A 14,234-nucleotide genomic window follows, 5' to 3' on the forward strand; every position below is an offset into this window, starting at 1 on the left:
CTCTTCAAAATGAACTTCGACCCTATCACAACAAAAATGTGTCTCTTCGTCATCCCTGCTGGTTTCCGCGACGAAATCTTGGCAGCATGTCACGACGAACCAACATCAGGGCACCTCGGCACTGCACGCACACCGGGAAATATCGAGGTGAAGTACTACTGACCCCGTCTCACATGCAACGTCACCCTCTACATCAGGAGCTGCCATGGCGGCCAGCGCCGACAAACGCCGCCGACTAGACCCACCGGACTTCTGCAGCCAATCGCCGCGCCATCGCGGCCATTCAAACAGGCCACTATGGACATTCTTGGGCCGTTCCCCACTTCACGAGCCGGGAACAAGTGGCTTTTACTAGCCACAGACTACATGACGCGATATGCAGTGACCGCCGCATTTCCCAGGGGGACCGCAGAAGAAGTCGCGCAATTTTTCGCCACCAAGTGGAACCTTTGAAGTCTTAATCAGAGACCGCGGAACGGCATTCACTGCAGAGCTTATGCAAGGAGTCTTGCGGTGCAGCAACACGGATCACCGGAAGACCACGGCGTATATCCCCAAGACGAACTGAATGCCTGAAGTAGACGATGGCAGATATGCTGCTTATATATATCGACGCTGAACGTGAGACGCGGGACGAAATACCCCCTTATGTTACGTTCGCGTACAACACAGCTATCCAAGAAACTACGCAGATGGCTCCGTTCGAGCTTGTCTACGCACGACAGCCGACGACGATGCTCGACGCCATTCTGCCACACGTAGTACACGGTGACTTCAACGCCGATTTCCAAGACTACCTGCAACGGACGGAGGAGGCCCGCCTGCTTACGCGAACCCGTACAACGGACAAGCACCTCGTGGACACCGGACGCTACCACCTGCGACGCCGAGATGCCGATTATCACCCAGGTGATCTTGTCTGGGTTTGGACCCCAATCCGACGTCGCGAACTCAGTGAGAAACTCTTCCGACGGTATTTCGGGCCCTACAAAATTCAAGGACGTGTAGGCCAACTTGTCTACGACGTTGTCCCCGACGGTGACTCTGACACATCACGACGACGCACACGGCTCCAAGTCGTCCGCGTGGTTCGGCTCAAGTCTTGCTACGCCATGTCACGGACTTCTTTCGTTTGGACTACCATTTCATTAATAGCATCAAGCAGCTGCCTTTTTAAAGGGCGGGATATGCCGCAAACTATGCCTTCTCGTTTGTACGTTTAGTTGCTCCATGGCCAGCGTCTGGGCGCGCCCGCTCACGTTATCTGTGTAATCTGATGGATGTGGAAAGGATAAAGCCGAGGTATAAATGCTCACAGAAAATGCGCCAAAGCATATAGATAGATAGATAGATAGATAGATAGATAGATAGATAGATAGATAGATAGATAGATAGATAGATAGATAGATAGATAGATAGATAGATAGATAGATAGATAGATAGATAGATAGATAGATAGATAGATAGATAGATACAAAAAGCGTAACTCTTTTACAGTCCGTTTCCAAAACACGCGCGAACGAGAACTGCGTGAAGCATATTTTATTTTCAAATTCAGGCAATTTACAGCGGGCATCAGCGAGGAACCTAGAAGAGTCCTGCCTCCGAGAGATAAGCCAATATGAATTTGGCAACACAGAATCATAATTGGGACCATCCTTGTTTCTTGATTGGCTCGTACGTGTGCAGTGTCGTTTTCTTCCTTGCTTTTCTTTTTTGTTTATTTTATTTTTATTTTATTTTATTTTCTCTGCTTGTACAATGTAAAGTGCTTACGCTCCCCTACCACTTGGAGGCTGTTCACAAGGAGCGGGCGGAAGCGAAACCTGGAAAGCCGACCCATTAAGAGGACACCCTTCCCTCACATGCGGTGGCACAGGCTCTACCCGCCAACCACGGCGACAATTTTGGGTGGCCCTGCGTACGACGAAAACAGGCAAACAGAAGATCATAACCAGATGTGGACTTTCAACGACTTTAGGCCATACGCCGTTTTATTTTGTTATTTTTTATTTTATTTTCTCTTTTTTTCCCCTAGTTTTTTTCTGACATCGTCGTCTTCTTCTCACCTTTTTTTTTTCTTTTTTTCCTAATCTATCTCCCACACTCTCTCTGAAATGTCCTTGAAGGCGCGAGGGACGCGAAAAGAAACAAGTTCGAAATTCGACGTCAGTTTGACTCATCCTCTAACGAAGGGATGAGTTAAAACTGTTGGGAAATAAATATTTATATAGCTGTTGACAACGCCTCCGTTGTGTTATACCCATTACTCGAAAGAACATATATATATTATATATATATATATATATATATTATATATATATATATATATATATATATATATATATATATATATATATATATATATATATATATATATATATATATATATATATATATATATATATATATATATATATTAGTGTCGCGTTCAATGGGGTTTTCAGTGTTAATATGACCTTATCACACAGTATCGCTAGATAGGCCCTACCACCCTCCCACTGTAGGGGGCGAATAGTGCGCTAATTGACATCCACCATTTTTTTATTGTATGGACGCTATCGGTCGGTTTGTGGTGGTGTCCCGTATATAAATGTACGGAACGGCAAGAACAGCAAGCAACCTCATGCATTTGCCTAAGACAACGCGCAGGCAAAAGCCATGTAGTTCGTTTTTTTGTAGATTGTATTGGACTAGGTGACGAAGGCATGTGTTGACCCCATTGGACTAGACGAAGATGGCATATGTTGACCTCACTACACGACATGATTGATGAAAGCATGCAATATTTTGTTCATCGTGACAGTTTTTTCGTCATTCGTGTTGGCACCAACTACACCGCGTTAAAAAGCTTTCGCATTGTTAAGCAGGTGTCCGTAAGAAAAGTACTAACGGGCGCCATCATCACTCACGTAGGCGAACCCAAATGAGCGTCGATAATATAACCTCGCTTTAATGCCACCGTCACTTCTCTTTCATGGGTAACCCGACAATTTTCTTCAACGGTAGGTAATTAGCAATAGAGGTTCACCTAAGGCCACATATATATTTTTTCGACACGTAGCTCCTCCTATGTGTCTTTTAGGAACGTAGGACGAAATTTTAAGTGCTAAACAACGGTACCTATAACATTGAAGTAGGTCAATCCAGCGATGCGCTGTATTTAGTGCAGCAACCGTTTCTTTTTGCAAATTGTGATCCAATCCAGTGGACATAATAACGGTTGCGGGGAAACTTTGCTGCCGTTAACGAAGAACTCTGCGCATGCCTATGAGCTAACCAGTACCCATTTATTTATTTATTTATTTATTTATTTATTTATTTATTTATTTTATTTACACTTCACCTATATCGCCGTAAGGCATTGCGTAGGGGAGGTACACATAGGTAACAGCAGAGCGCAGTGAACAGTCGATATAATAGTTTCAACAACTACAACGATACACAAGATACTTTTAAGAAGAAAAACACTCGAGTAACAGTAAATTACACAAATTATAAACAATGACACAGTCATACATTTTAAACACCTAAACGCTTGCGTGCGCATTGTTACAGGGAAGAAAAAAAGGTTTCATTATCAGTTTCATTAACGATATCGTCCGGGAGACGGTTCCATTCCTGTATTGTTTTTACGAAGAAGGAACTGCCAAAAGAGTGGGTTTTGTAGGGGTATTCTATTATTTTCCGTGAATTATCTCGTCGATTTGAGACCTACGTTGGTGCGAAGAGATAATCAAGGGGGTTAATGGCATTTCTATTGTAGTAAATACCATGAAGAAATTTAAGCCGCAGTTTCTGCCTCCTCACCATTAGTGGCTCCCACCCCAAGGTTTGCTCTATTTCCGTGATACTTGAAAAGGAATTATAGTTGTTGCTAACAAATCTGGCTGCTTGATCTTGAATTTTTTTCCAGTATGTCGATCAAGTATTGCTGATGGGGATCCCAGATTACGCAAGCATAATCCAGAATAGATCTTACATAGAGGGTTTGTGTCACGGTCTGTGTAGCTTGCTTAAAATTTCTGCGTATGAAGTAAAGCATTCTACCTGCCTTTGTCACGGTCATATCTATGTGCCTAATCCACTTACCATTGTCGGAAAAATAGTCGCCCAAATACCTTAACGAGATTCATTGGTAATAATTGAATTATTGATTTCGTACGCTATATCTACTTTACGAATTCGGTTGGTGAACGATACGCAGCAACATTTCCGAACGTTTAGACTCATCTTCCAATTTTGACACCATGTTGATGTTGATATTATGAACAAATATTTTGCAAAATTTCGGCATCCCTTCGCGATTTAATCTCCCTAAACACTACACAATCATCTGCAAATAACTTAATGGGAGAGGTAACACCATCAACTATGCTATTAATGTAAATCAGGAACAGCAAATGTCCTAATACGCTCCCTTGTGGTACACCGGACGTAACGTTTACTGCGGATGATTTTGAGCCGTTAATTACTACGCTTTGCTGACGACCGTTTAAGTAGCCGTTTATCCAAGTAATAACTTTAGGGTCTATGTTTGCAGAAAGCATTGCAAATTCTAACAGGTTGTGTGGGACGGTATCGAAAGCTTTACGGAAATCAAGGAACACTGCATCTACTTGAGCGTTACTGTCTAGGGATTGTGCAATGTAATGTTGGAATTCTACTAGCTGGGTTATACATGAACGTCCATTTCTGAAACCATGCTGAGACGGTGTGAAGAATTTGATTGACTCCAAGTATTTAACTGTGTCACTGTATATGATGTGTTCAAATAACTTGCAACAAATTGCTGTTAGCGAGATGGGCGTGTAATTTTCGACGAGCTTTTTGTCACCTGATTTACGAAGCGGGATTACGTTAGCAACTTTCCGGTAATGTGGAACAACTCCGGTATTAAGTGTAGTTTCATATATAACGCATAAGTACTGTGCAATGACGCCGTGATAATTTTTAAGAACAAATGGCGATAGGCCGTCCGGCCCAACTGCTTTCGATGTATCTATCTGCCGTAACATGCAATCAACACCATCAATGTCAATCTCTACGTCTTCCATGGAAGGCTGCGCGACTTGGAATGCCATCACATCACCAGGCGTACTTTGAGTAAAAACTGATTGGAAGTATTTATTGAAAGCTTCAGCTTTTTCTTCATCGGTACATAGAATATTACTGTGCACAGTCAGAGCAGGAATGCTCATATCGTCTTTTCTACTCTGTTTCACATACTTCCAGAACTCTTTCGGGTTTTTCTTTAGCCTATCACTCAGCTGGGCAAAAAATGAATCCTTTCTTATTTTTACTGCTGATTTCAGCATCAGGTTTGCGTTCCTCAGCTCTTGTTCATTAGACGCGGTACTATTTTCACGAAATTTTCTGTACGAACTTCGTGCTTTCCTAATTAACCTGCGAATGTCACCATTAAACCAAGGTTTTTGTTTCCTTCTCTATTTTAGTATTCTACTTGGTACATGAGCTTCATTGCGTTAAGTAGCTTATCACGGAAAGAAGACCACAGCGCTAAAGAACAACGGCTTTCTGCTAAAAGCAAGAATGTTGGGTAATACAACTCTAATTCTGCAGAAACAGACTCATAGTCACAATGTTCACACAGGAAAATTTTTCTTGGTATTGCCTGTGCTATTTGAACTTTTTTTACGTTTAAGTCTGTCACAATGGTCTTATGGTCGCTTATACCAGGAATCACCGACACAGTGGAAACAACGTTCGGGTCGTTACATAAGATCAAGTCCAGAATGGCATCATGTCTTGTGGGAACATTCACATATTGAAAGAAACCAAAAACACTCAAGAAATAACCAAACGAAGTATAGACTGATGACCTATTATGTGTACTACAGGTTGTCCAATCAAAATCTGGTAGGTTAAAATCGCCACTCAAAAGTACACTGTCTGGAATTGAATGTACCATTTCCGAAAGCAGTGTCATAGGAGTATCACCCCTGTCCGGCGGACGATAGAAACAACCAAAAACGAAAGTATTTCCCTTCGGTAAGTAAACGCGGTACCACACTGCTTCGGCTGAATTGTGAAAAGAAATTTCCTCCCTAGTCCACTCGTTCGCAACTAGCATGAATACGTCCCCGCCCTGGCGATTTCTATCTCCTATAAATAGTGAATCCATGTGGGAAAATCTCAGTATCAGGTATTGTACTGTCCAGCCAAGATTCTGTACCCATGATAATTTTCGCTTGAGTAGTCGCCACAAGGGATGCAAACTCGTCAACTTTATTATTAATACTTCGACAGTTCGCAAGGAGCACAGGTATGCGCCCGCACGTGTTTAAAGTCTCGTTCCTTCCGGTTCTGGGATGACTGACGTCACGTCAGTCAGCTCCTTGAGATCGCGCATGTGCACGAAGCAGGACGGGTTGGTTCATTTCACTGTCCCACACGAACGTCTTTCCGTTGATTATAAGCTTATCACGCTTCTCGGTATTCTTTGCTATCTCTCGTTTCCCTTGCATAATTCCAAAGAAGCCGTCGCTTTTCGCGAACAGCATGACTGAAGTCTTCAGATACACTGAATGAAGTGTTCTTAAATTTGTAAGCATTACGTATAACACTTTCCCTAGCTTTCCACCATGAGAAACTTGCCACAATAGGCCTAGTGCGCCCCTCCGTAAAGGCACCCAGACGGTGGGCTCGCTCGATCGGAATCTTATCAAGCTTGAGCATGTCACTGCAAATATTGTTAATCAGGCTCTCAGATTTTTCCCACGTTTCTTAGCGCTCATTGTCTGGCACCCCATAAAAAACCAAGTTCAGCCGGCGGCTCCTATTTTCAAGGTCGTCAATCTTAGCCTCTATCTTCCGTTCAGATTTTTCAACTATTTTATTGCGCTCCTCGATTTTGATTTTGCTATCACGCTATTTTCTGTTCTAGCTCGGTTTGCTTTTTCACTATTTCCGCAAGTTTTGCAAGCATAGTTGCCTGAAAGTTTGTACGTCTAGAAAAATCTTCTCAATGTTCGCCATCTGCTCTCTTTCGGTTAAGTTCATAGGGCCAGGGTTTAGCTCTACGTCTCCCAAGAGTAGCAATAGAGCCTCCCCCAACAAAGAGCAGTCATTAAAGATTAGCAGCCAAGCAGAGTCAACCACGAATTTGCAAACAGAGCAAGTGAACAGGCACAGCATACGCCTATCAATGGGGCACGACACTCTACAAGCATCACATTACTCGTGCGGTAACATTTTGCATAATTCAAATAGCCAACCTGATACATGAAGCAACGTGAGTTCGTACCAAGAAGAGTGCCGCACCCCAGTGGACAGCTGCTGAGATGCTCCCTTTTATCGGCCTGGTAAGGCGGATCCGGAAGCGTTCCCCGTCGCGCAGCCGTGTGGCCGGTTTGCAGCTCAAGCAGGAAGGTATCAGGCATGCCAGCTCACATGAGTGAGCGGCAAGGAGGGGCGCACTGCACATGCGCCATAGCTGCCATCCAGGGCTGTACGGTAGACTTGGTAGCCGCACCGCCGGTGAACGCCGCAGCCGCAAGAATACCGGGCAGCACCTGATACATGAAGCAACGTAAGTTCGTGCCAAGAAGAGTGCCGCACCCCAGTCTACAGCTGCTGAGATAGACATTAGACTCTGGAGTTTCCAAGATGTGTAGCGCCACCTGTCGGAGAAGTATTGAGTAGTGCATAGACCGACTCTCTCGCACAGTTTGCTATGGGACCAGGTGCAACTAGCGAGTGCGAAACAACGATTGAGCTTAATATCGCGTGTGTTTGCGCATTTAGCACTCAGAACGAGAGCTGTGAATTGCTCTCCGCTAGTCGGACGCGCCACCGAGCCGTCGTGAAGTGCTTGCTGGATCACTTGCCTGAACGACGGCGAAAACAGCAGCAGACGAGACCCCTCCGCACGCTACGAAGATACTCCGCAAAAGACGCACTGTTGCGTTGTGAATTGCCACGGACGTAAAAGACTGAATAACAACGTTCAGTTTTACCGATTTCCATAGTTGTCGTACGTAGAAGAAAGGCGAGAGCGCTGGATACAGGCCGTTGCGAGCGTGTTGGGTAAGCGACGTACCCGCGTTCTCCACAGCCGGTGGCATGAATGTGTGGCTCTGCTGTTGTTTTGCGTAGCCCTGATGCAAAACCGTGGTAACCTTGACTATGAAGCTCAGCAGAGGCTCTGACCGCGGTGCTTGTCGTGTAACACGAAGTGAGCAGCTAGAGGGAGACTGGAGACGCGTGATACGCACACCGCGACGAGTTGGTCGTCACAACACAGCATCGCGGACGTATGTAGTACGTTTTGAAGGCTCAGAGTTCTGGTTCTAACTAGCTAACACCACGTGCGTCATGCAAGTAAATCGCAGAATGTTGGTCGTGACTCCCTTCAGGTTTGTTTCGCCCGTGTCCTCCGCGGTTGCCGTAGCTATCTCGGAGGCCACGGTTTTGCCTTTGGTTGTACCCCGCGAAAGTGGACACGCACGTATCCCCATTTGCAGTACATACAAACGGAAGACGACCATCAAGAGACCATTTGAGGATGCGTAATCAAACACTCCAATGCACAGGAAGCGAGAGATGAATGAAGAGAGAATGCAACTGAAAAGGCGAAAATCGCCGGAGCCATTCGCCCCTGATGAACCGAGTTTTGTACCACTGATCGTAAGATGCATAACTAAGTAAATTGATCGTGTATGTAGGTACTTTATCGCTGTGGCATACGTATATACCCGATTTTAACGCATTTAGGCTAGAGAACGGATGTCGGAGGGCTTGCCTCGAACTCAGTGTCGTGTGATGCTCGCTAGTACTTGCGAGTTGCAGCGCGCGGGAATAACTAAAACTTATTTTGCATTGTACTCGCAGTTCGCTTTGATCAGCTTCCTTTGTTTCTGAAGCGTGGATTGGCGGAAGAAGCTTTCCAGGTCCTTGATTTTCAGGAAACCGCGCCTCGACACCAACGAAAGAGGAGGGTTATATTGCGGCCTATGCACATTCGCTTGCGGGCGGCTCTCTTTGCACTACCCAGTTAGTGCCAGGGCTACGATGAGGGCGCTGGTGGCGGTGTTTTTCGCAGCGCCGCCTGGGCGGAGTCTGACGTCTATGCTCCCTTTTATCGGCCTGGTAAGGCGGATCCGGAAGCTTTCCCCGTCGCGCAGCCGTGTGGCCGGTTTGCAGCTCAAGCAGGAAGGTATCAGGCATGCCAGCTCGCATGAGTGGGCGGCAAGGAGGGGCGCACTGCACATGCGCCATAGCTGCCACCCAGGGCTGTACGGTAGACTCGGTAGCCGCACCGCCGGTGAACGCCGCAGCCGCAAGGATACCGGGCAGCACCTGATACATGAAGCAACGTAAGTTCGTGCAAAGAAGAGTGCCGCACCCCAGTCGACAGCTGCTGAGATGCTCCCTTTTATCGGCTTGGTAAGGCGGATCCGGAAGCGTTCCCCGTCGCACAGCCGTGTGGCCGGTTTGCAGCTCAAGCAGGAAGGTATCAGGCATGCCAGCTCACATGAGTGGGCGGCAAGGAGGGGCGCACTGCACATGCGCCATAGCTGCCATCCAGGGCTGTACGGTAGACTCGGTAGCCGCACCGCCGGTGAACGCCGCAGCCGCAAGAATACCGGGCAGCACCTGATACATGAAGCAACGTAAGTTCGTGCCAAGAAGAGTGCCGCACCCCAGTCGACAGCTGCTGAGATGCTCCCTTTTATCGGCCTGGTAAGGCGGATCCGGAAGCGTTCCCCGTCGCGCAGCCGTGTGGCCGGTTTGCAGCTCAAGCAGGAAGGTATCAGGCATGCCAGCTCGCATGAGTGGGCGGCAAGGAGGGGCGCACTGCACATGCGCCATAGCTGCCATCCGGGGCTGTACGGTAGACTCGGTAGCCGCACCGCCGGTGAACGCCGCAGCCCCAAGAATACCGGGCAGCACATGATACATGAAGCAACGTAAGTTCGTGCCAAGAAGAGTGCCGCACCCCAGTCGACAGCTGCTGAGATGCTCCCTTTTATCGGCCTGGTAAGGCGGATCCGGAAGCGTTCCCCGTCGCGCAGCCGTGTGGCCGGTTTGCAGCTCAAGCAGGAAGGTATCAGGCATGCCAGCTCGCATGAGTGGGCGGCAAGGAGGGGCGCACTGCACATGCGCCATAGCTGCCATCCAGGGCTGTACGGTAGACTCGGTAGCCGCACCGCCGGTGAACGCCGCAGCCGCAAGGATACCGGGCAGCACCTGATACATGAAGCAACGTAAGTCCGTGCAAAGAAGAGTGCCGCACCCCAGTCGACAGCTGCTGAGATGCTCCCTTTTATCGGCTTGGTAAGGCGGATCCGGAAGCGTTCCCCGTCGCGCAGCCGTGTGGCCGGTTTGCAGCTCAAGCAGGAAGGTATCAGGCATGCCAGCTCGCATGAGTGGGCGGCAAGGAGGGGCGCACTGCACATGCGCCATAGCTGCCATCCAGGGCTGTACGGTAGACTTGGTAGCCGCACCGCCGGTGAACGCCGCAGCCGCAGAATACCGGGCAGCACCTGATACATGAAGCAACGTAAGTTCGTGCCAAGAAGAGTGCCGCACCCCAGTCGACAGCTGCTGAGATGCTCCCTTTTATCGGCTTGGTAAGGCGGATCCGGAAGCGTTCCCCGTCGCGCAGCCGTGTGGCAGGTTTGCAGCTCAAGCAGGAAGGTATCAGGCATGCCAGCTCGCATGAGTGGGAGGCAAGGAGGGGCGCACTGCACATGCGCCATAGCTGCCACCCAGGGCTGTACGGTAGACTCGGTAGCCGCACCGCCGGTGAACGCCGCAGCCGCAAGGATACCGGGCAGCACCTTATACATGAAGCAACGTAAGTTCGTGCAAAGAAGAGTGCCGCACCCCAGTCGACAGCTGCTGAGATGCTCCCTTTTATCGGCTTGGTAAGGCGGATCCGGAAGCGTTCCCCGTCGCGCAGCCGTGTGGCCGGTTTGCAGCTCAAGCAGGAAGGTATCAGGCATGCCAGCTCACATGAGTGGGCGGCAAGGAGGGGCGCACTGCACATGCGCCATAGCTGCCATCCAGGGCTGTACGGTAGACTCGGTAGCCGCACCGCCGGTGAACGCCGCAGCCGCAAGAATACCGGGCAGCACCTGATACATGAAGCAACGTAAGTTCGTGCCAAGAAGAGTGCCGCACCCCAGTCGACAGCTGCTGAGATGCTCCCTTTTATCGGCCTGGTAAGGCGGATCCGGAAGCGTTCCCCGTCGCGCAGCCGTGTGGCCGGTTTGCAGCTCAAGCAGGAAGGTATCAGGCATGCCAGCTCGCATGAGTGGGCGGCAAGGAGGGGCGCACTGCACATGCGCCATAGCTGCCATCCGGGGCTGTACGGTAGACTCGGTAGCCGCACCGCCGATGAACGCCGCAGCCCCAAGAATACCGGGCAGCACATGATACATGAAGCAACATAAGTTCGTGCCAAGAAGAATGCCGCACCCCAGTCGACAGCTGCTGAGATGCTCCCTTTTATCGGCCTGGTAAGGCGGATCCGGAAGCGTTCCCCGTCGCGCAGCCGTGTGGCCGGTTTGCAGCTCAAGCAGGAAGGTATCAGGCATGCCAGCTCGCATGAGTGGGCGGCAAGGAGGGGCGCACTGCACATGCGCCATAGCTGCCATCCAGGGCTGTACGGTAGACTCGGTAGCCGCACCGCCGGTGAACGCCGCAGCCGCAAGGATACCGGGCAGCACCTGATACATGAAGCAACGTAAGTCCGTGCAAAGAAGAGTGCCGCACCCCAGTCGACAGCTGCTGAGATGCTCCCTTTTATCAGCTTGGTAAGGCGGATCCGGAAGCGTTCCCCGTCGCGCAGCCGTGTGGCCGGTTTGCAGCTCAAGCAGGAAGGTATCAGGCATGCCAGCTCGCATGAGTGGGCGGCAAGGAGGGGCGCACTGCACATGCGCCATAGCTGCCATCCGGGGCTGTACGGTAGACTCGGTAGCCGCACCGCCGATGAACGCCGCAGCCCCAAGAATACCGGGCAGCACATGATACATGAAGCAACATAAGTTCGTGCCAAGAAGAATGCCGCACAAACATGTCGCCAAACATGGTCACATGTTAGGGGCGAAGCTCCTTAAGGCGGCACCCGTTCGTCCCTCGTAGTCGTCGTCGTCGTCGTAGTAGTAGTAGTAGTCGTAGTCCGTAACAAGTCTTACGCTTTGACCTCCAAGGCGGTGCCGGTGGGAGATTTTTCCTGTGCGTTGTTGAACAATAAAAAATTCGCAGCGTGCGCGTTAACTAAAAGCCGAATTCTTCTGTCTCTCATTCCCCATTAGCACCCATTGGCATGTTCCAGTAGGAAACGTTAGTAGAAGTAGAAGTGTAAGTGTTAGCTAAAAGCCGACTTCTTCTGTCTCTCATTCCCATTAGCAGCCATTGTTTACCTCCAAGGTAGTGCCTGGTGAGATTTCTCCTGTGCGTGATTAAACAATAAAAATTTTGTTCAAAACGCCGTTGATTGATGAAATAAACCAACGAAAGACGCCAGATGTTTTGTAAAAGCAGAACGAAGGAACGCCAGATGTTTTTCTTAGAGTGTAGTAGTAGTAGTAGTATGTAGCCACCTCGCCCGATCGTCAACGGGCAAGGTGGACCGGCAACGGCGCGAGGACCCTGCCGTACGAAAGTTAAATCACACTAAAAGACATACTTTGCGGGCGATACACTCTAGTGAGCTTTCAACTTTTCGTCTTAATGTACATGATAAAGAAATTATTTCTACGAAAAACGCAAGGCACACCTTGAGCAATATATTTGGTTTTGGGACGCTAAATGGAACCATGAGGCGATGCGAAGCCGGAGCACTTGCACGATCGCGTTGCGTTGGCTTTCGTTGGGCATGCTACCGACCTCGCGTCGTGGAACGCGCGTCTTCCCTCTAGCCTTGCCGTTAATTCTCACAGGGCGAGCGGGGAATGCGGTCGCTCTTGGCGCGCTTTCTCTTTCGCTCGGGAGCGGACTTTTTCCTTGCATTTCACCGATCACAAGTGATAATGAAGGGACCACGTAAACCAACAGTACAATACAAGTTTGATGTTTAATATATACACGATGTTTCGCACTCTTTATATGATGTACTGGGCGCATTTCACGGAAGAGTTTCACGGTTTACAGATGATTCCCTCCGTAGCTTCGCCCCACTCATCATCATTCACCCCGTGGATATGCTGTGATTTTTTTAAATGTTTAAGGCTGCACACGTATATATTCTTTAGGCCTAATGTAAGCTCTGCCTACGCTGAAACAAAAAACACCAGTGTGAATATTCCGGACAGCTTCGGGCCCGTACTGCGCAAAGTAAACACCGAAAGCCCTACCTTACTTTGAGGAAGTCTCGTGTCATTCCGGTTTTGCAATTTGCCCTTGACGTCCTTCGCAGCCTCCAAGGTGAAATCAGCGTTTCAGTGCACTGACAGTTTTCCGTGACAGACATAACACTCAACAGTTTCCATTCGACTTCGTTCACTGTTAGAGGCAGACTAGACGGCGGCTTGAAACGTAGATTTGAGGTTATCCTGTTAATCATGTGACCATAAAATTGCTTTAAAACAGCTAGTAATGAATAGACTGTCAAAAAAAAAGATTCCTACGATCTTTTCTGACCAATGCAACAGTGGAACAGTTTAGAGGCTAGGCATGGCCGTGAAAGGTCTCTGGCCGTCACTGAGAGCTACGTGATCACGCACATTAGCCACTGGGTCACGTGGCCTTAAGCGAGGCGAAAGTGAGGCTCGGTATGAAGGGGAAAGGGCTTCGCCTCACCGAGAGTTGCGAGAGAGAGGCTCCCTGGGAGAGGGCGATCGTGAGGAGCGTCGCTGTACGCTCGTTTAGATGGGGAGAGGGAGTAAATGCAACATGCCTCCCAAAACTTCCTTGGCGAGGTGTGCATGTCGTGCCCAGCAACAGTACTTGCAACGCTGCTTGTGTTCCAGCGCTGCCATGAGAGCAATGTGTGTTTTGGCGAGTGGGACGGGCCACGGCCGCATCGGAACGCTACCGTTGGGTTTCAGCGCAGCCATGAATGCGCATATGATCACGCGGCATGCAAATGTCTTAACCTGAGTAACAAATAAATCCTTAGTATAAACCGCTGAAACTTCGAAGCAAAATGTAGTGGCTGACGAAAGACGACCCAACTGGGAGGTCTTGAGGGAAGATGCTCCCGCTTAACTCCGGTGACCTCTCCCCAGCACGAGCACATCAGAATGTACCGGAGTATATACCTT

General features: G+C 49.0%; 1 protein-coding gene and 1 pseudogene across 1 annotated transcript; both read right to left on the reverse strand.

Moving 5' to 3' along the window:
• Positions 1-6,153: 6,153 nt before the first annotated feature.
• LOC119398773 (uncharacterized) lies at positions 6,154-7,403 on the reverse strand (annotated as a pseudogene).
• A 6-nt stretch (positions 7,404-7,409) lies between these two features.
• LOC125759122 (uncharacterized) lies at positions 7,410-11,705 on the reverse strand. Its single transcript, XM_049417421.1, has 4 exons — positions 11,103-11,705; positions 9,619-10,212; positions 9,109-9,321; positions 7,410-7,535 (listed from the first exon to the last, which is right to left on the reverse strand). Exons 1-4 carry the CDS (start codon positions 11,703-11,705, stop codon positions 7,410-7,412), a joined length of 1,536 nt encoding a protein of 511 aa, XP_049273378.1.
• Between the last annotated feature and the right edge of the window lie 2,529 nt (positions 11,706-14,234).

Source organism: Rhipicephalus sanguineus, chromosome 7 (genome assembly GCF_013339695.2).
Source record: "Rhipicephalus sanguineus isolate Rsan-2018 chromosome 7, BIME_Rsan_1.4, whole genome shotgun sequence".
Taxonomy (NCBI): domain Eukaryota; kingdom Metazoa; phylum Arthropoda; class Arachnida; order Ixodida; family Ixodidae; genus Rhipicephalus; species Rhipicephalus sanguineus.

Coding starts and splice junctions, on each gene's coding strand:
- LOC125759122 (XM_049417421.1), bottom strand. CDS start 11,705: ATGTATCAGGTGCTGCCCGGTATCCTTGCGGCTGCGGCGTTCACCGGC. Junction 9,322..9,618: donor TACGTTGCTTCATGTATCAG/GTGCTGCCCGGT, acceptor TTCATGTATCAG/GTGCTGCCCGGTATCCTTGC. Junction 7,536..9,108: donor TTCCGGATCCGCCTTACCAG/GCCGATAAAAGG, acceptor TTCATGTATCAG/GTGCTGCCCGGTATTCTTGC.